The following is a 23599-nucleotide window of genomic DNA, read 5'->3' as shown; positions in this document are numbered from 1 at the left end:
GACAGCACATCTAAGAGGCACCCAGCAATGCCTCGGCTATAGTGTGCCTGTCAAACCATGTCACGTAGTGAGAAGATGCACTCGCAAAAATCATCTGAAATCTAAGGCTTTTAACCATCATAGAGTATAAATTATGCTCTCACTCAACTTACACAAAATAACTGTTGTGCCTCTCACTCTAATCAGTTTTACATAATTAGCTTTTTGACTTCATAGCGAGCAGCCTTGAGTGTTTTATTGCCTATAAATGATGAATAATTTATTGCTTGTCATTGTAAATGGGAAGCCTTTAGTTAAAGTTGTATTGCTTTGCATTTGTAAGGGTATGCCTAACAAAACCAGATCAACTCGGAATTGCCCACCCCCCTTCCCCCCATAATAAATCGCATGCCCTGATTCACTAGCAAACAGCCATACAGAGTGATCGATTTGTCACAGATGGCTGACGCCATTTTGCATACGGCAATCAATGGCCCATGCATTCAAATCATATCTAAAATGCACGATCACACAAACATCTCTTAATTCTTCACACTACTAAATGTTGCATACTGGAGTATTCATTCCTTTTTTTGATACAGGTCGAGAAAAAAAGAAAATGCAGTGTGAGCCTTCCTTTAGATGTCAAAAGGTTTATGTTACACCTGATGTTCCCCCTGCCCCCCTTTTTTCTGTGATATATGGTCCAAATGGCCCTTTGAATACTCGAGGTTTCTGGCGTATGGTGTTGTGGTACTTTTGCTTGACTTCGGTGTAGGCAGCACTGGTTCATTTTCCACTCAGTGACAGCGTGAATAGAAGTGTGAATGACTTTCTCACTCTGGATGTGTGACCGTGAGATTGACTGGCATCCCGTCGGGGTGTAGACAGGCTCCATCTCCATGTGGCCGGCAACAGGACAGAGAAAATGGACGAGTTGATCTTTTTTTCAAATGGCTTACTTTTTATACATAGATTGTTTGATAGAGGAAGAAAGCACAGTCTATGACATTCATTAGGCATTGACACCATTTCACTTTTATGATTACACATGAATTACAATAATAGACAGCTGTTATGCATAGCAATGTAAAACCCACTGGATTTGTAGTTGTTGCAACTGAAAACGTTTGGCCCAATCCTTCTCCTGTTTTCTGCTTGACTGGACCATAATTTCCTGGGCTTTAGAGTGCACGATACGCTGCCCTGCACACACGGAAATAGGCCTCATGTGCACTTAGTCTCTATATGTGGGCAATAGATAAAGCACACACACACACTCCATCGTTAGTGTATACCGTCTATCACAAGGTCCAGTGCAAACACACAGGTAGAGGCCATAACCGAGATAGACCTTTATTTAAGAAATGCTGCCATGATGCTGTTATGCCACATGGTGTTGGTTGCCCCTAACGACATCTTGGTGTCTCTTTACTTTTACTGTTGCTGGATATAATTATTTGTTCATTTTGCACTGTTGTCTTTGTTTTTTTTTTTTAATCTGCTTATGTCCTCAACAGCTAGATAAATATATTGACACTTTGTATTTACTCAGGGTGAATGTTCTTTATCTTTCACTTCACATCTTTGTCAAAGCTTCTTCAGATTAATGTATTGTTTGCTTGTGCTCAAGATCATCAAACCCCAGCGGGTGTCGCCCTCCCACTGTCCCACCCTTTTAGAACCTCCTACAGACATACTGCTATGCAGCAGCAGTATCCACCCAGATAAATGATCAAACAATCACCTGCAAATTCAGCGTATTCACCTACTGCGAGGTCATACATCTTGGCTTTGAGCAGGCCATCACTTTGAGCTGTGTAAGCCCTCACCAAATCATCTGCTTAACTGGCTGATGGCCACACTCCCCTGAAAAAACAGCAGTTGGAGTTAAAATGGCCCACTGAAATGTTACATAGTCACATAGTTGCATTGGCATACTTATTGATAGTAGGAATCAGATCGGGGCGCGGCACGGTGGTTGACTGTTGAGCATGTCGGCCTCACAGCGCAGAGGTGCAGGATTTGATTCCGGGTCCGACCTTCATGTGTGGAGTTTACATGTTCTCCCCATGCCTGCATGGTTTTCTCCTTGTACTCCGGTTTCCTCCCACATTCCAAAAACATGCATGGTAGGCTGATTGAACACTCTAAATTGTCCCTAGGTGTGAATGTGAGCACGAATGGTTGTACGCCTTTGTGTGCCCTGCGATTGGCTGGCACGCAGTTCAGGCTGTCCCCCACCTTTGCCCGAAGAAAGCTGGGATAAGCTTGAGCATGCCTGTTAGCCCTGTGAGGATAAGCGGATGAGAAAATGGATGGTTGGATGGAAACGCATAATAACAATCATACGATGTCGGAAATAATTTCTGACATGGGTCAGATTGATTGATTGATTGATTGCTGGGTTGCCAATTGTCAGAGAAAAGATTACAAATAAGCATTGACATTGACATGTCCTAGAAGCTGTTTCAACCAGGTTTGTTGGAATCAAACGTAATTATTGTAATCAAATGTTTATTATCGGTTGTTGTACACTGGGATGCAATGAATGACAATTAAATTCACAAATTTATAATTTGGGTCTTGTGTGCATCATTTTGGGGAAACCTTGATTGAAGTTTCTGTCAACCTCCTGAGCTTGCCTACCATGTGAGCTAGATGCCCTTGCCTGATTTCAAACATAAACTGGAAAGAGTTTTGATGTACCTATACATTACTTTGGGAAGCAATAGAGCTTTTAAGATGAGTGAAACTTTGCCACTGCTGCAAAGAAAAGAAGCATAATGACAGAAATATTTTCTCCAACCATTGAGAAACACTATCAGTGCCAGACAAAAGATAATTCTGTACCTTAACTGGATGCCATGATACACCAACAGAAGCCCGAGTGTCAATTCCAATACCCTTACAAGAGGGATTATTTTTTATTTTTATCTTGCCAGCTAAATGAAAGAGCCCTGTTTTTTCTATCTTTTCAGTTCTTATGTACAACCCAGTCTTGTATTCTACCCCCCCATCCCAAGAAGGCCTATTTTTATCTGCGTTGCGAGTCCGTTGGTGCCTTTTTTTCTGTTGTGATGAATGAATGATTTTAGATGAGGATCTCTGAGATAAGACCCGTTAAAAATCCGTGCACAAAACAATCAATCTTAAGAAGCAATCTTTTGCTAATGAGCACACGAACATCTTGACATAATTTAGCATCACAGCAATATTTGTTCTGACATTCAATAAGGTCTGAAATGGCTTTAAAAGTACAAATGAGATCACAGAGGCATACACTTTTCCGGTAAAATATTTCACATTGGCCGCAAAGACATAGGCGACACAAACAGCGAGTATTTCATCTTGGGCTCGACTAATTCATCAGCCGACCGATTGAACCAGTTGATTATGGCTTTTCAAACATCAGACAAATGGCCAATGTTTGCTCATTGCACTTAACTTTATGGCGTCTAACCGTTTACGGCAAATGTACACAAGTTACTCTGGCTTCATTTATTTCTCATATACAGTATTTATATGATCAGCTTGTTTCCTTAATTCTGTATGAAGTATTTGATCAATAAGGTCATTGTTTTGTGTTCCTCCGTTTTGACATAATGCAGGGCTTAATTTTTACAAGGCTTGCTTGAGTGGGCAATGCAAGTTGTGCCAGAAATTGCCCTGGATACCGCTCCAGTCAAACCTTGGTTTTCGAACGTCTCGGTTCCCGACCAATTCGGTTTTCGACCAAAAATTTCGAGTTTTTTATGCCTCACATGACAAACAAATTTCGGTTCTCGACCAAACTAAGCGCCCTTGAATGCACCACTTGACTCCTCTCCTACACGAGGAAATGACTCTGCTGTGTCGCTGCTTTATTAAATACGTTTTACTGACATTTGATCATTCTGTGGCAACGCCACTCAACAGCTAAGATTTGTTCAAAGCTTCTTTGCTCTGTGACGTGGGGTGCGTCGGCGCTGATTGTTTGAACCACGTGCGTACGTCATACCTGTAAACTTGTTTTTTTTCCCCGTTTTTTTATACGTTTATTTTTTTTAAATTATCATTTCAAATCATGTACGGCGTATTACAACTTTTATACGAAAAAAAAACAATTGTGAACCAATCTACAAAGACCATTTTGGTTCAAATCCAGATCATCTCATCTGCTGGTAGCCAATGACAATGCCGTCATCGATCGCTACTATTGTAACGGCAAACCAGCAAAAGTAATCCTCAATCGTATTTTTTTTTTCAGCGCTGCGTACGGTTGGATTGATAAAGCAGTATGTGCACATGCACGGTAAACCGTTGTATGGGTTTTATAAGGGGACTCGTAATCATTTATAAGGGCAGCTATTAGCCGAGGTTGACAGGTACGGTATGTGCTGGCGCTCACGCGCGCGCACACCGGAGAACAGTGGACTATGGACTGCTGAGGTGCGTTTCCCTCGGGTGGCATAGCTATAGTTCTGTTGGCATTTCCTTGAGCGTAGCTCCATCTAGTGGATGCATTGTAGATTGCATCCTATAGGGCGGTGCGTCCAAAATAGGAAATTCATTCATTCATTCATCTTCCGTACTAGGAAATAAATTACAAAATAGGCCATTCATTGAAGGTGTGCCTCATAATCCGGTGCACCTTTTAGTGTGGAAAATACGGTACAACGTGTTTCCCTGAAAACAAACGTTTTGTTCCTGAAAAATAAAGTTTCTACTTCTGTTTTAAATGGGTTGTTTTTGTGTTCAATGTTAATCGAGGCACACAAAGGCAGTTTAATTCGTAAATGAAGTTATTTATTTCTTTTAGTTGTAATTTATCTTTTTTTTTTCAAGGCAACATTTTTTTCATGTTTAACCTGAACTAAAAAAGAAGGTGCTTGGAAATGAAATGTTAATAACATCATGACATAAAATGCTTTTCATTTAATAATCAGGCGTGTTATATTCTACCCGATCAACATGTATGAGTGAGTGTTACAAAAGGGTTACACAAGAAAGAAAAAAAGGTTGTGAGTAGAAGTGTGCTGCAGAATGGAACACCAACTGTTGAGAATGGCAATTTTGTTTGGGAGGTGATGAGTAATACTCACCCAGGAGGTCCTACCAAGTGGTTTCACAGAGACCTTCAGAAAGTGAGCGGCAGATGCGACACATTTGAATTCTCCACAGCAAAAACGAGGAGAGCTACTTCAGTGCCGCAGTGGGAGACGAACACCAAGCCAAATGAAAAACGAGCGGATTACTTTTCAGTTTCCGTTCATGTCCGGCTTGATATTAAATTGACATATTAAAAGTTGAGTTGAAGTCACATCCGCTTAAGTGCAGTTTACGTTGGTTTGTAATTTTTCAAACAATAATTTGGCTTCTGCAAACACTGTCTTCTAGCAGTTGAGAGTTGTTAATGCCTTGCTCACCAACGGGTTTCTAAGTATTGAAGAAAAGAATAGGGAGGAAAACAGGACACAAAATATTTGTTTTTGTAATGAGCACCTGAAGTGACAAGTTGACGCAGTCTTGTGAGAATGAGGTTAGGAAGAAAATAGTGTGACGGAGTTTCTTGCACATAGAAACAAGTTTCAGTGCATCTTTTTTTAAAATTTTATTTTATTTATGTAATCGTTTCTGAATTTCATTCAGCCAACATTTTGGAAGTCTGAAGATGATCATTTTGGAAACTGTGTCCCAGAGTGGGTACATCTCAAAACGCTGCCAATGCGTTTCGATGGGTACAACACATTCACCCCTCTCCTGAAACGATGCACGCAGTTCTCGCAGGACCGTGCATGAACACAGCCAACATTAACAACAGCAATGTTGGAATACCCTGTTATATTCTTGCTGTGCAAAACCGTGAGCATAATAGCTCGTCTTTTCCAGGAGAATCTCCACACAAATCCAGTACACACAAAAAGCTCCTCCCTTCCTCATTTCACATTCACTACCAAGGTTGTGAGTTGGCTTATTTGGCAAGGTTTCTTATTATCTGTTTTTGGTGACTTTCTGTGGCGGGTTTTCAGTGTCACAGAGGCCTGGCATACTGTATATCCTATGTTGTTTCAACATTTTCGAATGCACACGCAAGTTTGTTGAAACGATTCAGTGTTTGGAAATCCAGCCCTGTTTGGATGTGCACAAGGCCTGAGTCACAGACCGAGGCACCAGTCTCTTATTTTAGTCGGGCGCAAATTTCCCCAAAGTACGAAAACGCAAATATTCAGGATAATTTCTAATACTGAACAGAGGGCAACAGTTCCTAAAGCATAGACTGGTTTTATGTCTAATTAGATGGAAAAGACAAATATTGTTTCCCCTTTCTCAAGTACGCTTCTGTTATTTTAGTTGACCCGAGTAAACTAGTCCATTCAGAAAGCATACATCGAAAAAGTTGCTCCTGAATGATTTCTGTGTGGAGAGAGCAATCCTATTAAATACTGTATCTACAGTCCATTTTATGAATATTCCACACCCTGCCCCAAGTCAGAATATGAAGTTCAACAGATCATCACTTTTCACTTTGTAGTCTTATGATTATTTATGCTCTAGGTCAGATTCTCTGCATGCTGATGTCGGCCCCATTCTTTCATCCTTTTTGCCCTTGTTGGAATTCAACACATCTCTTCTAGATGCATCCACGACAGAATAATAATTGAAATACTATGTGCCTATGTGCCCAATTTCTAATATAGTTATTTCACTTGTGTGCCTGTGTGTGTGTGTGTGGGTGTGTGTGTGTGTGTGTGTGTGTGTGTGTGTGTGTGTGTGTGTGTGTGTGTGTGTGTGTGTGTGTGTGAATGCCATTGCTCCTTATGTTTTTGGTTCCACAGTGATGGAGTGTGATGTACTATCGAGTCTGCAGTGGGACAGCAGATGGTGGAGAGGGTGTGTGATGTCATGCATAACTGAATGGAAGAATATAGAATGAAAAGGTGGTGCAATGCAAGAGAAGAATCTTCCTCGCCCAGATGACTTTTCGGCTAAATTCTAATCCATTTTTCCCTCGCTCCTCCGCAGTTCGGTTATTGCAGTTCGACACTATTGCGAGTTCTTCATTTGTGACCACAACTTTATCTTTTATGGGTTTAGCTCGGTATTTCACCGATTTCCTTGTTATTTTTATTCCTTCTCAAGTGGACCAGTCCGTTTTTATTTTATTTTTTTTAAGCGGAAATTTGTTTAACCAAAACAGAGACCGTGAGAATTAGAACTTGCTGCAACCCAAAATCCCTGTTCCCTCATCACGGATGCATTTGAGAATCCGCTCCGAGTGCGCTGCTTCACTCGGACCGTTTGTAAAATCAGAACATTAAAAAAAAAAAGTGCTGTTCAGTTATTGCCCCAAAACAGACTTGGAACCCAGCCCAATAATAAGCAATATGGGGTTAAAGAATATTTTTCCATGTTTTTTTTTCCCCCTCATTTTTTTTGTTTATTTATGTGTTTATTCTTTCATCCGTTGATTTTTCTATCAACTAGGAATCACCATTTTTCTCTAAAATGTTTATGTTCCATGAAACGTATTTTTCATGGTCTTGTTTTGTTTTTTGATTGTGTTTGTTTTTGTTTCCTCATGTGCCTTTTTTGCCTTCCTCGTCAGGTTTTGTTGTCACCTGGATCCCTTCTCTTAACCAATCTGCTCCCTCAACACTTTGTCTCTTCCAGGTGTTTCTTGTTTCAGTTTGCTTGTATTTGTTTCCTTGGTTTCTTTTCGACGTTGTATGATTGTTGTTGCTGTCACGTTATGTGTTTCCATCCATCCATCCATTTTCTGATCCGCTTTGTCTTCACAAGGGTCGCGGGTATACTGGAGCCTATCGCAGCGGTCTTCGGGCAGTAGGCGGAGGACACTCTGAACTGGTTGCCAGCCAATCACAGGGCACACAGAGACGAATAACCATCTGTGCTCACACTCACAACTAGGGACAATTTAGAGTGTTCAATCAGTCTGCCATGCCTGTTTTTGGAATATGGGAGGAAACTGGAGTACCCGGAGAAAACCCACGTAGGCACGGGGAGAACATGCAAACGCCACACAGAAAGGCCGGAGCCCGAATCGGACCCTGCACCTCTGCACTGTGAGGCAGACGCCCGGCCACCAGACTGCCTGTTATGTGTTTCCGTCATGTTGTTATTGTTTTAAATTTTTTTTTTTGTTACTTTGGATTCTTGTGGTTTTCAGGACTTTGGATTTTGGAACTTGTTTTTCCTGTCTGCACCGGGCAAAGGAATCACAGTCAAAAGGAACACATTTTAATGCTTAGCATCAGAAAAATAAATCAAACTGTAAAAAAATAGGTGAGTGTTAGAGAGGAAGATGAGGTACAGCTTAGTATGCAGAACACTACTGCATCGGTAAGATATTTTGAATCCATAAATTTACAGTACTGCATATTCTATAGTATACTGTATATTTCGTATGCAGAAAATATGTGCAAGACTGGCCTACTGAATGCATCAGTGGCCTTTCAAAATTACAAGTGTGGCAGCGGCTTTGTCTTTGAGGGCATGAATAGAAACCGTTAGTCTGTAAAGTATGCCTCACCATGAATTTTAGAGTTTAGTTTGCACTCGGGGCACAATTAGCTCACCTCAGTCAATCGATCCACCTACCTGGTTTATTACCTTTAAACCCATCAGTGAGGCACTCCGGGCCTAAACTGTTAAGTGATTTGTGGACAAGTAACAGCACTTTAAAATCTATCTGTAACTACATGGAAACAGATGTAAAAAGACCCACAGCGGAAAAAAAATGTGCTTGCTTCTCCTCTCCTTGTCTCAGTTAGAACTCAGAGCTGAGTTTCCAAGGGTCGTTTTGGGACGTGGATGCTGCCCATGGTCTCTGCATATTTTTTTTTAAAGTTGATAAAAGCAAATTTATGTGAATTGGTGACTCTTATATCAGTTATCAATTAGAACAGTAATACTATTACTGTAGTATGTACTATGATACGGTATTTAGTAGTCAATTACATTTGACACACACACAATTTTGGTAAGGCAGCGATTCTTATGTGCACTTGGTAGCACTTGTATTTTGGATTTAATTTTCCCAGAGTTTCCCTGCAAATGTTTTTGCTCAGTACACCCCGCTTCTCCTGCCTTCCTGCTTTTTTGGGTCCCCTACCATCACTCACTACATGAAAAATGCTGTTTTTCTCTGCCTTTTAAGAGAAACATTTATAGATAAAAATGCACCTATTAACCATTGTCGGAGCCCTTGCATTATATAGAAGTACAGGATGTGGCGCAAAGATGTTTTGCATATTTATGCATATGCTTCCTAAAGCCATCAATTATTTAAATCTCTCTGCAGGATTGCCCCTCATGATTGTTAATAATGGTCCACTATCAATATATTTTATGGCTAAAAGCTCAAAAAGTCTGGATTTGAATCTGTGAAATCGTCTGCATCTACGAAGCCATTCCATGGTAGGCCTTAAATTCGATTTTCCCCACAAGCGATTAATTGCAAACCTTTGGAATACATCACATTTATTGTTGCTTGTCTTGCTCCACACAAAACACACAGGCAAAACTCTGAACGGTACATATAGTATGTAGGTGTCCATCCGAACATGGCAGTGATATGTGGTGATTTTTATGGCAGGTGATGCATAATTATTAAACATTTTTACAAATTAATGAGCCAAACAGTGCAACATATTTGGTCTTGAACAAAAATTATATATATATATATATATATATATATATATATATATATATATATATATACATATGATATCGTGATCATAGCTAAAGGGCAGAGGAAAGCTGTTGTAGTGGATGTAGCGGTCCCAAATGATGGAACCATCAGAAAGAAGGAACACGAGAAACTCGAGAAATACCAAGGGCTCAGAGAGGAGATGGAGAGAGCCTGGAAGGTAAAGGTGACAGTCGTGCCTGTGGTGGTCGGAGCACTCGGGGCAGTGACCCCCAAACTAGATGAGTGGTTGCAACAGATTCCGGGAACAACATCGGACATCTCGGTCCAGAAATGTGCAGTGCTGGGAACAGCAAGGATACTGCGCGGAACCCATAAGCTTCCTGGCCTCTGGTAGAGGACCCGAGCTGAATGAGGGACGCACACCACCCGAGGGAGGGTGAGATGAGGATTTTTTTTTTATATAGTGTGTGTGTGTGTGTGTGTGTGTGTGCTTGTGACAAAATACAGAGACCTCAAGAGCTTCTGGGGGGGAAACCTGATAATAAAATATTGTGATAATCCAGATTCAATGTTACAAAAGCAATGATTAGAATATCAACATCTTTCACTTGCCTGATCCGATCTTTGCAATTTTTAGGAGAAAAACTGCCACACCTCTACTCACTACACTCCTCTCGAGGCAAATCAAATGAAAACGTGTGATTAAAGAGTGCACCGAGGTTGTTTACCTGATCCGTGCAATGAATAACACTGTCATCAAGAGAGAGGGTGAAATGATCAAACCAATGATGAAATTTTAACGGTCCCGTCGAAGCAAGAAATTTGTTGACAGCAAGCTCCTCATAGCAGCCAAACTCTCTGCCTGTCAGTTTGTCAGTAGCAGATTTATTTCCTGCAGTAACTGGCCTACACAATTATAAATTATCATCATCATAATTAAAACCAATCCCAAAAAGAGCCTCTTATCTTGCCTAATACTGCCAGGTCCAAACCTAATGAGTAGAGCTCAATACAGCGCTATAATTGTTTGAAGGTATGATTGTTTGTTGGTCGGAAAAAGTCATCTGCTAATTTTATCAGGAGACGGCTGACTTTTCATAATATTTTTTTTGACTCGTGGCTAAAGTGTCATTTTTCTTTTCCGCAGCTGGAGGTGTCGACCACAGACCTAAACGGAAACCTCATCGATGGACCAGTGATACTCATCATTTCTGTCATCGATCAGAATGACAACCGGCCCATCTTCAAAGAGACGCGTTACACCGGAGAGGTGCTCGAGGGATCGCCTACAGGTAGGTGATACAGTCTTTTACCTAAGTTACAAACCTCATTAAATGATTTTCAGCCGTGATGATTTCTTGCTTCAGTAGCAACTGTTAGTGGACTCTGCGCGGATGGTGTTGATGTCCCATTCGTGCAGCTGAATAATAAAACACAGGGACAAACATGCCTCACAAGAGACTCAACATGTTATGCAATTACCTCTCAAGACAGACATGTTGAAAGACTCATGAGTCTCACGGCCTACATCTTGTCTTAAAGGGGAACACCATCAAAGTTTGTTTAGAAGTCTTAGGGCATACTACTGCATTGGTAGTAGGCTGGTAGGGTTGATAAAAGCGCCTGTGGTCCCAATTGGAGACTGCAAGTTTGAAACTGCGGAAAATATTCTTAAGACTTCAATTTGATGCAAGTTACCATATTTAGTCTGTAGTTTTAGCCTTCAAACCTACAGTGTGTACAGACAGTACATGTGTGATCTGTACTACATGTGTGATCTGTACTACATATTTGAAAACAGGATATATCGGGTAGTTTTATTAGTTATGTAAATGTTTTAATCATACTGAAATAGGCACACTGGTAATTTATTTTTACAGTTGAGCCAGTGCTTTTCAATTATTCTCTGTTATGACCCCCTAGAAAGAAGAGAATATTTCATGCTCTCCCCAACTCTCTGCCGTGACGATAAATCGTATCATTTGTCTAATCGTACACCTCTGCATAACATTGCATCCTTATTAACTTATTATATATGTCCTTATTAAAAAAGAAAATAGAAAAAGAGAAATCTAAATCTGCAGAATAACTTTCTTAACAGTGTTTATACTCCCTGTGCATACTCTGACAATGAGAGCGCCACTGCCATCTACTATAGCGGATGTGTATATTTCAATTCTGCACGGCCAGTTCACTTGTTGTCACGCTACCCTATAGGATCCTTCAACCCCAAATTCTTAAATAGCACGCATTCTTTACCTTGTTTGATTTAAAAAAAAATACATAAAGTGAAAATATATAAATAATAATAAAAAAAATACAAATACACGAAAGGTATGACTTTGTGATTGGATAGTTGAGGAAGTTGAGGCGGAACTTCTGCCTCCCCGCGCAAAGGTTTTCCGCTAACATGACACGAGACGAGGCTAAGACTAGATTAGCTTGCAGGCTCACGTTGTAATGGTTCCCGAAGGATCCGTAACAGAATCGAACTCTACAAACGGTGACTCAGATAAAGATATACCGAAAATATTCACTTTACGGAAAAGCCGTAAAGCCACTATGCTGTGAAGCCGACAGGGTTTGATGATGCTGGTTGGCACACCGGAAGAAAATGAGAGAACCCAAAGGTGCTTGCAGAAGGCAAGGGAAACTACTTAGAGAAAAATGGAGAACGAGAATACAGTGCAATATCAAGAACATCTAGAAAACTGCACTTGAACAATGGTGTGCGCAAGGCGAATTATCTGACAGTCAGTGGTTGCCAACCACTGGTTGGCTGGGATGTCCTTAAATAGTCCCGTGTTCAAATGGGAAACAGGTGTTTGGCAAGAAGGACCGGAACACCTCTGCCACCTGCTGGGGATGAAAAAGAAGAGAATCGTGACCCACATATTCACTCCAGTATCACTAAACAACTTTGGACTGAACGATGTTGTATTTGTTGTCATGTCTTTTTTTGCGAAACCGATCAATTATTGCATTGATAGATCGCACTGATTATGACATTGTTCTCGGTCAACGTTCATGCATACCAAGCAAGATCTCGACCACTTTTGATCCACTGGATCAAATCATTGCAATGCCATTTTTTTTGGTCTGTAATTTTGGTATGAACGTTCAGCCATGGAGTGAATGTCAGTGAATGGAGTGCTCTTCCACAATTTGTTTGCATTGTTGTGGTGCCCCAACCGTCTGTGTGTGTGTGTTTGTGGTAGCGGCTGGGCAGCAGCTGGAAGCTGGAGGAGAGAATGTCACAGCGTACTGACATTTCTGTGTGGACTGATAAGACAGGCAGCCAAATCGTTTCTCTCTCTCTTTATTCCTCCACTCTTAGTTTTCCTCATCCTTTTTTTTTCAATTGTCTTTTCTTTACTGATTCCAGTAAAAATGACTCTGAGTAATCTCACTCTGGGTTGTCTCTCCGTCATAATTCTAGTCATTTTTCACAGTCTTAGTCTTTTTGCATCAGCAGTTTTGATCTTGGCAACTACCTTCTTTCCAGAATGCACATTTAAACATGAACGTGAAATTCTCATTTTTGGTCAGGGAGGTGGAACTAGACAACAATGAATGACTGCAAACTGTGTGAGGAAGTCACTGTGGAAATTATTTGATTTGTGCTTTCAAAATGTCCATTTTGTGTTGTTCTGCTTGCATCATGCAGGGAAGTTCGTATCTCGTTGATATATTGCCATATAATTGGACATGATGGAGTATAAAAGAAAATAACTCTTGGTGCAGTCTCTGTGTTCAGGACTAATTTGTGTTTATCTTAGATGATTAAGGGCCGGGATCCTATTCTGAAGGGTGCTGTGATGGATTCGGGCTGGTGTTCAAGTGTTCACAAACAAGGCGGATTTATATGATTTGGATTGGAGTGGATTGGAATGGATTAAACATTATTGAGGAATGTGCTGTATATTTGAAATTTCTTCCCTCTCAACACAAAACAAGAGGAGCCGCTGCGGGTGTTTGCGCCGCCATCAAAAGTAAAGTTAACAAAGAAATGACAAAATAATACAAAACAACACATGAGACACAGCCAATCATGCACTCTTAACCACTTTCCTGTATACACTTTGTTGTCTTAAGCAGTTATAGATGAAAGAGGAGTGAATCAAAGTGTCCTTTTCATTAGTGGATCAAAGACGTCATTTGTATTACTGTCATTAAAATGATTTTCATTCTGACAGCTTTTGTCATCTCCATTGTCAAACTTTAGAAACCAAATCTGGAGAATCTATACTCAACACTAGTTTTTCCCAACCAGGGCTATGCGTACCCCCGAGCACTTTGCAGGGGCTTCGTGGAAACAAATTATTTCCCTGATGCAATCACTTGTGGCAGAGCCATGCCAAAATCACAACAGCCACATATCATTAGGTGTTATTAAAGCTCTGATAACTGATGTTCGTGTCCAGGTTGTTCCTTGCGATTGGCTGGCAACCAGTTCAGGATGTACTGTAATGGGAATTTGACATCTAACAGTGCTAAAATGTGGCGCCCCTTGCTGATTGTGCTGAATCAGTACCTCTCAAAAATTAGATAAAAAGAGAGCACCGGGACTGCTCGACAGACAAGGCTCCGATGACAGATCTGCCGATGGTGTTTCTCCATGTTTGTCTGGTTTTGTTTTTGTAGCTGAAACAAATCTCATTCTTTTTTACAAATACTTTTGTTGTCTTGGTTTCCACGGACAAGACAGAAACCTGCCTGAAGAGAGCTGCGATAGGCTCCAGCATGCCCGCGACCCTCGTGAGGAGAAGCGGGTCAGATAATGGATGGATGGGTGGATGCCTAAGACCAGCTTTGACGATTCTGAAGGATGAACATATCGTCTTCGATCTGTCATGTGACTGCTCATGTGTTGTACACTAACAACCGTGTCATGAGTGCCACTTTACTTATATGTGTAAAATATCACAGTGGATCTGGCAGCAGCATTTTGAGTACCTGTAGAGTTCCAAATTTCCCTATAAGATGAAGATTAGCCAGATCCACTTTTTCTTTTCATAAAGCAGCTGTGCCTCCTCCTGAAGTCACATTCAACACTGCTGGTCTTATAAAAATATGTGGTTTATGTGCTGGAGATTGCCTGACAGAACTGATTACAATGGCAAAAAAAAAAGCATCAATACTGCTACCGTACTGGGAAACCTTTGTAGAAAACAAGAAAACGACTTGTGAGGCAAGTTGAAAAGTTTGTTAGGGTGGCAACAATGCTCGAGCTTGAAAGAAATTGCTGGAGATGGAAAATATTTCAACCGAAACATTATACCAAAGCTGGCAGGCAATTTGTTGCATGATGGTTCCTGATTGTCGCATGATGCTTTCTGCCTCTGTACTTCTCTTTTGATTGGCTCCCTCTGTTAGCAAAGAGCAGTCTCCCAAACACTATACAGGTGACACCGCACCCGACTGGGCCTATCAGCAGCTTGTCAGAGTGAGAAAGCCAAGCAATTTCATGTCCAGAACAGCCATCGGGACTACTGCCCAATTATCTCTGGGGCATTGTTGTGACGATAAATTAGTACATTCTTGCCTTCATTTTTCTTTGCTCCCTCTCCACCAATGGATGTATTGGAGACACGTGGTTCAGTGATGACCCACCTGGACAATTTATATTTCCATCCAATTATTAGCTGCCTCCCATTTTGTCACAATGAGATGATTGCGATTGTATTAAAGGAAAATTGTTCATTACTTTCCGCGTGACAAATTTCAAATGAAATCTTGTCATGTTGAATGGTGAGGGAGTGAAAGCGCAGTGTTAAAATGCATGCGTGCCAAGCGACCGTAGTGGTAAACCAAGTTACAATTTATCCAGACACTCTTGGGGTGTTTACTCATTTGTATGCGTCTGTTCTCTTTTCACCAGTAAGGCATCATTGATTTTCCCAAGCTATTTTAACCGAGCTATCTTCTTGTAAAATACCATTGAGAGTGATAGGAATTGCCGCACCAAGAGAAGAAATGTGTTCTAAATGGGCTTTATTTTCAATAGACATTTGAAGTGAATTTATGCAAAGAAGAAAATGCTTTCTTTGAATACATGTCTGAGGTTTGGGGTACATCATTTTGGTCCATTTTGGGCTCGGTGTGGTTGCTTCCATCATTCTACAGGTAAATAGATTCAACATTCACCTCCCCATCTCCTGTGAGTTTCTCACTCACCTCGCTGTGTATGAATATTATGCAGATGAGAACGTTTTCTTTAAATCGGAGCCGAATAGTTGCCCAAGATCTGAATGGGGAGCCCCAAACATAGTATAGTATGGATTGAAAATTCAAGCTGTAACAATGGCTCAACCCTTGAGTCCCTGGTGGCTGTTCCACTGTTTGAGCACTGCTAATCTTTTAAAAGGTTTCCATTCTCCTTTGCCCCTGCACAAAGTCTCATATCAACTTGGTCTTGATTATCTCGCCCCTGCTTTGATTCAGCAGGGGCCTGCTCCTCTTGCTGGGCTCAACTCTCAAAGCCTCCAAAGTCCCATCAGACAAACCAATCTCACCACATCACTTCATTTCCCCTCTTTCACTTTGACTTGAAAAGGCAGCCATTATTGCTTTCATAACCATGTAACAATCGCTCACAATTTCTCTCCCCACCCCCCCAAAAAAATCACACTTGTTCACTTGTTGTTTGTTCGTCTTGGTGGTTGTTATTGTTTGCCTTGCGATTGGCAGGCGACCAGTTCAGGGTGCATGCTCCAACACACCCACAATCCTCGTCAGGATAAGCCATTCAGAAAATGGATTTCGTTATATGCATTGTTCATAATTACATTTCAAAGTAAAAACAATGAAAGTAGGTTTCTAAATGAACTAAAAGGAAAAAAATGATTTAAAAAGAAAATCACTCAGCTATTTCTTCTTTTGCATCAGGGTATTATTTTAATCATCTTTTTCTAACACTGTGTTCAAGTAATATTTTTTTATTATTATTAATAATTAATATAAAATATTAATATTTTCTTTTTCTTACTTTCTTCCAAAAATATTTTTCATTTATCCATTTAGAAACGGATCTGTGCAGGAGGTGCTGATGGGAATACGATCGAAAGACACTCCTTCATCTATAGCCTGTCTGTCACTCTCTTATTGTCTAATCTCTTATTTCAAATTATTTCAACGTCCTGCTGCGTTTGAGTGAAGTAGCACTGCAGAGTATTCTCTCAGTTACTAACTGTCTAGCCTTTCACAATTTTTTCTCTCTTTTTATTTTATTTTTTTAGGTTTCCCACTAGTCGCCAAGCCCTGCATTTGTGAGGGTTCTGCACTGAGAATACATCGGTTGCTAACGGCTGAATCCTCCATTGGTTCAGTATTGATTTTGAATGGTCAGACAAGCACTGATGACAAGATTCACAAATGGGAACAAAGCATCACGCTCCTGTCTGATATGTCATGTATAAGAGGCTTGACAATATGGTGACTCAGTCAGTCACAAGCCAATTTCTGTAAATTATGCAGGATGCATAGCATGGGAACCAAACAAGTGTTTCAAAGGATCAGAACTGTGTGTCATCCTTCACCTTGTAAACGTAAGATGACCTGATTGTTTTAACTCTGCCTGGAACGTGACACAAAACAAGTGCTCCCGTCTTCTGGTTCAAATATGAAATAAAATAACATAATGCAGAAGGTAGACTAGACCATGGACCAGATAAAAGCATGTCTAAGTTATGGTGCGGGTGGTATAATGTGATTTTCGTAGAATCGATTAAAGTGCAGGCAGACAGATTCTGCTCTCTGCTGTTAGGAGTGGTGGGTGGCATTGTATTTCACTCAGAAATATGACAGTGTGGTATCGAACTCTCTGAATCATTGTAGAAAAAATGTAATTGAATGGGGAATGAGCCGCTTTGATTGGCCGGGAATGAAGTTGGCTGTGTTGCCTCCCACAATGGCGCAAATGCCCATTTGTTACTGTGCCCTTTTCCAAAAATACCAAAAAAAAAAAAAAAAGAAAGCTCCACCCATGCGCACAGTACGACTGCCCTTAGCGCGAGTCTTGTGCTGAACATGAAAACGGGGCCCAAACTTTGTAAGCACAATCTGTCTGTGTGTGAAATGTACTAAATTTCAGCAACTCGTTCTTGACGCAGAGGGCTTTGCAGTCCAAGACTACCTGGTGTGGACATGCACAAGGGACATTTTCAAAGACAAGTGCTTAAGGAGAGCTCAAGAAGTTCCTCGTGTGAAGAGATGACCGTATTGATATAAGATTTGTTGTAGTTAATATGATTTTATGGATTGAAATATATTCTTCTGTCAAGGTTTGAATTGATATGATTCTATCATTGCATCATAGTATCACAGTGACATGCAACTGTAGCACTTTATTTTAAAATATAATTTAGACAGAATCCCTTCTACACAAGCCATATGTCCTTTTTTTAAATACATTGATCAAGCACAGCTCTGTGCTCTTTGGTCTCTTGAGGAAACATCAGCTAGTGAGACACACATCAGGGAATCTTTAATTTCCCTTCATAAATGCGGTCATAATTCTGAGCTTCAAAGGTTATTTCTTTTTCTTATGAGATGATTGCCATAAGGCTTGAGTAGTCTATGTAGACAATCATGTATTATTTATGATTATTGACTAATGGTGTTTCTCATCAATTAACGGCTTCACACAGAGATAGACTGTGAGGTTCCACTTTGTATAGAAGTAAATACTGTAGCTATGTCACTAGATAGTCTGTCGCCGTATCACAGCATAGAAATAACATGAAATAAGGCATGCAAAATGTCTAATTTACTTTCAATTAACCTTTTCGGGAAACTATGCTCCTTTTTTTTCCAATGTCTCCGAAGCAATTTTCCAACTTCATTGAGACATTTGCGATATTATTATAACACATAAATATAAATGTAACATTATTATTGTACAAATCACATCAAAATACCTCTGTCTATAAATACATATCAATGGCAGCAGTTATTATTTATTCTTTTTACAATTTACTGAGTGTTCTCAAAGTTGTGTCCACCCTGTTAGTTCAGTGTGTCACCTGTTAAACAAAAAGCCTATCGCTCCACCTGATGCCACGTTGAAGAACTACAATCACTCTTTTGGCAGGAGTTTGAAAGAACAAAGACAGAGACAGGAAAGCACCAACTTCTCGTCTCCTTGACCCGCAAGATGATGTTAACCTGTTTGCTCAAGTCTTAACTCTCCTGTTATGCTGAATTGTACAAGGTGGAACTCTTTCGCAGTTCATAGCATAACAATTCATCCCTAAGCTCTATCAATAGAAGTTCCTGACGGTCAAACATGTCATTTACCTTATATAATTGTAAAAACTTCAAAGATTCCCCCCCCCCACATACACACACACACACAAAGGTTAGAACAGTGAAAAGCTAGGAATGAGTCACGTACAGTATATTATTTGCATTTAACATTCGGGTTACAATGGCAGTTTCAATGTAATTTTTCCTTCGGGTATCCTTTTTTTCTTTCTGCCAACAACCCTACCACTTTCAGAAACCACATGTCTGTGTGACCATCAGAGATTTGTGTCCAGTCACATACAATGACCTCTGGCTCTCAGTTCCACTCATGGATTACAGTTTCAAATGTGACCAATCCTATTTGTTGAAACAAATACGGCCAATCTCAGTGGGCTGCGTGACTGCGCGGCATCCGTCACCCGTCATTGTCAGCCAGATCCTCTTCAGCCCGCCTGTCCATTCCTGTAAGCCCGCCATATTTCTGGCATTAAACTTGAGACAGACACCCATTCTCACTTGCCGTATAAAACCTCCACAGCAGTGTGTTGTTGTTTACTTGGCTTATATGTGGACTGTTCCTCAGTCTGGTGCTTCCCTTTGCCAACAGTATCTCCTCTTTAGCTTCAGTTATCTGACAAAAACAAACCGTTTTCTTTCACCGAGTCATATTTGATGGCTTCCGGACAGTCTGTTGTCATACCATCCCGAGTGTAATAAAAAAATAAATAAAATAATCTATCCCCATCGACCAGAGGGGTGCCAACAATTTTATCCGTGTGTCAGTCCAAATTTTGCTACCTGCAGCTCTCTTTATCCATTGACCGTGGGTGTATTTTTTTTTAGTGCACCATTCTCAATAATTAGGTTTAAATTAAAATGGATTGAGTTGTTTGTAGGAGTTCTCAAAACAAATATATATTTTCGATTGCATTGTTCTTCCCTAATAGGCCAGGACAGTAAATCAATCAATCAAAATAGTAATCAGATTCCGATGGTATGCTCTTGATGATCAGAAGTCAGAGCTCCAGAGCTCATGTCATTTTAAATCAAAATCTCAAAAGTGCATATTGAATACAAGGGCTGTATCTAATCCTAAAGCCTCTGGGGCCCAAAGTCTCTTGGTTGCATTTGCTATTTTCCACAATGCACTTTCGGTTCCGTCTTTGTCTGCTGTCAGAAAGTAATCTTTCACATTCTTGTATAGAGGCCAGCTCAGCTAGTGCTGACGATGGGCATCATCATAAGTCCCTCCAAGTCAAGGACAAACACATGGCAGTGGGGCATTAGCAATCTGTTACTTTTTGACTGTAACATCCTCTGTAGGAACTTAATGGAATGAAGATGACACGGGCACGTCCCACCCATGAGAAAACACAAACTTGACTCGAGACAGTACCCAGTTGAGAATCAGAGGACCTTTTAGCACTTTGGTTTTGGATTCTCTTCTGATGAATCCAATCTAAGGCTCCAGGTAAATTCATATAACAAACTCGACTGAGTATTCTGTTCAAAATGACACTGGCATCAACACGGGAGTTCAGAACATTCATCGAGGGTTTATCTCATCCCATGGATAATTGAAAACGTAAAAATAATAATTGACTGTGAATTTTACCCGTTGATGAGAAAGTAAATGCTGTCAAAGTGGCTCTCTACTGAACATTTATTATAAGTTGTTATTTGTCATTTCTCATTGCATCAGAACGACTTTCAAGATTGGGGCCCTGTATATTCCAGAAACCTAGCAAATGGACCTTGCAGTGTTGCAGACATAATTATAATTCAACACACAGGAATGCTGTTCTACTCTAGGTTGAATCCATGTGTTGCCTCTAGAGTGCTTCTCCTGGTCTCGAACAGCAATACAGTTAGCAGGCGCTCTTGCACTGATTGCCTTCTTTTTCGGGGCGAGAGCAGATGAATGCCTACTAATAGGTTCTCAGTTTTATTAACTGAACTGCTAGTACAGAATTAGAAAGAAGGATTTTCTGGAGGTAATTAATCGAAGTGTCCTTTTCAAGGGAAAGTATCTTTTGTCTTGATTTAGAGAGCGCTGTCATTAGAGCTTCAATGATGGAAGAACACGGAAGATCCGGAGAAATCTCTTCAGTGTTACTGGGGCTGTTTCGTCAATTACTGAGCAGGTTATCATTATTGAAGACGACTCACTTCATAGCACATTATTTTAATTGTAGCTATAGTTGGCGGGAGATGTAGTAAATAATGAAACACTTGGCTACAGTAAGGCAGACAGCAAAGCTGTGACTGAGAACTCAACTTCTAATGCATAGTTGTCGTTTTATTTATATATCAACATATTATTTATTTCAAACTTTACTTGACATTTGGAGAGCCAAAAATGAATGACACACAAACACACGCGCGCACACACACACACACAGACAACAGAGAATTTATCACCACCATTCATTCAGCAATTTGCCTGCCTGCCCAAACAGCCATCCCGAGGTGTCAAAAACCCCCACACTTTTAAAGTGTTTTAAAGTGATACGAATTGCAACACATCATAAATCATAAAAAAAGTTACATTGGATTGCATCGACTATAATTATTCAAAGACAAATCAGCAAACTGGCGCAAATAACATGTTCACGCCAAAAATGTATTGGAGTGAAATATCAGCTAAATTCTGTTAATAGTATTCCCCCATTATCTCCCACCAACACACAGCTCTCTCTCTCTCTCTCTCTCTCTCTCTCTCTCTCTCTCTCTCTCTCTCTCTCTCTCACTATATATATATATATATATATATATATATATATATATATATATATATATATATATATATATATATATATATATATATATATATATATGAATGTGTGTGTATGTGTGTGTGGAGTACTTATTTTTGAGGAATGTACGAATGGATTGAACAAATTGCAATTAATTGATTTTCCATCCATCCATCCATCCAGCTTCAAATCCGCTTTTCCTCACAAAGTTTGTGGACATGCTGGAGCCTTTCCCAGCTGTCTTCGGACAGTAGGCGGGGTACATCCTGAGCTGGTTGCCAGCCAGTCGCAAGGCACACACAGTCACACCTCGGGACAATTTAGAGCCTTCCATTAGCCCGCCATGCATGTTTTTGGAATGTGGGAGGAAACCACAGTACTCGGATAAAACCCACGGGGAGATAACATGCAGACTTCGCTCAGGAAGGCCGGGGACTGGAATCGAACCCTGCACCTCTGCACTGTGAGGCGGACGTGCTAACCGTGCTGTCCTAATTGATCTTTTTGGGGAAAAAACATGTTTTGTCATCCACCTATTGGTAAATGTTAAACCACCATGTGTCATTCCATATGTCATAAAAAAGTTGACATCTTCAGTTTTCCTTTTTTTTTTTGTCGTTGGTTTTGTTTTTGCATAGTTTCCATTATACATATCAGATCATTTCAGAAAAGTGCAAGTACTGCTACTTTTTCTCAACCACTTTATATTTATTGACATGATTTGGAACAAAACAGGTACAGGACAAAAATCCCAACCAAATTGTACAGGAACTCCCAAGGACATAATATCTGCAGTATGTTTTTCATTTGCCATGAAACGTGTTTTATAAATTAAATTGTGTAAACTTCTTTGAGAGGGATTGTCAGTCACAGTAGTATTTGACAATAAATGGTCATTAAATGTGCTTTCGGGTCAAGGAAACCCCCAATATCGGTTGGACTTTCTGATTGATGAGAATTCCATTCACACCACCATAGATAACAAATTGTAGGGAAATTGCATATGAGACGGGATGAGCATGAAGTCAGAAGGAAGGAAAAAAATGACTCATCAGTATCAGTAGCCTGGGATTTCCAGCTGGTGTGTGGAAATGAATTAGCAGGGTTAGTCATCATTCAAAGGAAAAGTCCTCATGATAAGCAATGGTTATTGAACATGTAAGTGGTTAGCAAGTCTCCGGTACAGTTCTGAGGTCCGGGGTTTTAAACTCGGCTCCAGCTTCCTGTTTAGAGTCACCGTGTTCTTCTTTTGCTTGAGTGGGATTTTGTTCCAGGTTTCCCTAATTCTCAACAAACGCATGTTAGGTTGACCAAAGACAGTAAAGGTGGTGTGAGTATGAGCATTAACCATTGGCTAAGTGTGCCCTGTGATTGGCTGGTGACCAACTCAGGGTGCTTCATGCCTCTAAAGATCAAGCTTGATCCTTCTGAAGACCAGCAGTAAGAAACTGGATTGATGCATTAAAAATATACAATGTATTTTTTGGTTTTTATTTTTAAAGAGAAAGAAAATATATACAATCCGGAGGGTATGACCGGTGACCTGGAAACCCCCTTTTTTCTTACTTTCATCACGTCTGTCACTACATATGTGTAATCAAGCTTTCCTTTTCCAAGTATTTCTTTCCTAGTTAGGATATACAGTAATGGAGGCAAAAACAAGGTAATTCAACACTGTGTTTGTGAATAGAAATCCCTCCCCCCAAAGAAAAAAAAAAAGAGTAAAATAAATACACAAAATGCCGGCTTGATTTATTGGTTAACCTACTGTTACCTGTACACTGAGACAACTTTACTACTGAATCCCTAATACAGTAACTCAGCATCAATTGTGGTCCTGTTGCTGAAACAAGACCGATATATTGCTACAAAGTACTTCACTACGTAAGGGTTTCCGTTTCTGTGTTCTGTCTTTTATTTTGTTTTAGCATCCATCCATCCATCCATAATAATGTATTACTAA

General features: G+C 40.3%; 1 protein-coding gene across 1 annotated transcript in view; it reads left to right on the top strand.

The window, feature by feature from the left end:
- cdh13 (cadherin 13, H-cadherin (heart)) overlaps window positions 1–23599 on the top strand; it is a 279370-nt gene that overhangs the window by 134006 nt on the left and 121765 nt on the right. The window contains exon 7 of the mRNA XM_052061852.1: window positions 10782–10926. Coding sequence (XP_051917812.1) covers window positions 10782–10926 — 145 coding nt within the window. The remainder of the gene's footprint in view (window positions 1–10781; window positions 10927–23599) is intronic.

The sequence above is a fragment of the Hippocampus zosterae genome, chromosome 3 (assembly GCF_025434085.1).
Source record: "Hippocampus zosterae strain Florida chromosome 3, ASM2543408v3, whole genome shotgun sequence".
Lineage (NCBI taxonomy): Eukaryota > Metazoa > Chordata > Actinopteri > Syngnathiformes > Syngnathidae > Hippocampus > Hippocampus zosterae.
The sequence above is the reverse complement of the archived record's forward strand: the minus strand, read 5'-3'. Positions and strand labels throughout refer to the sequence as shown.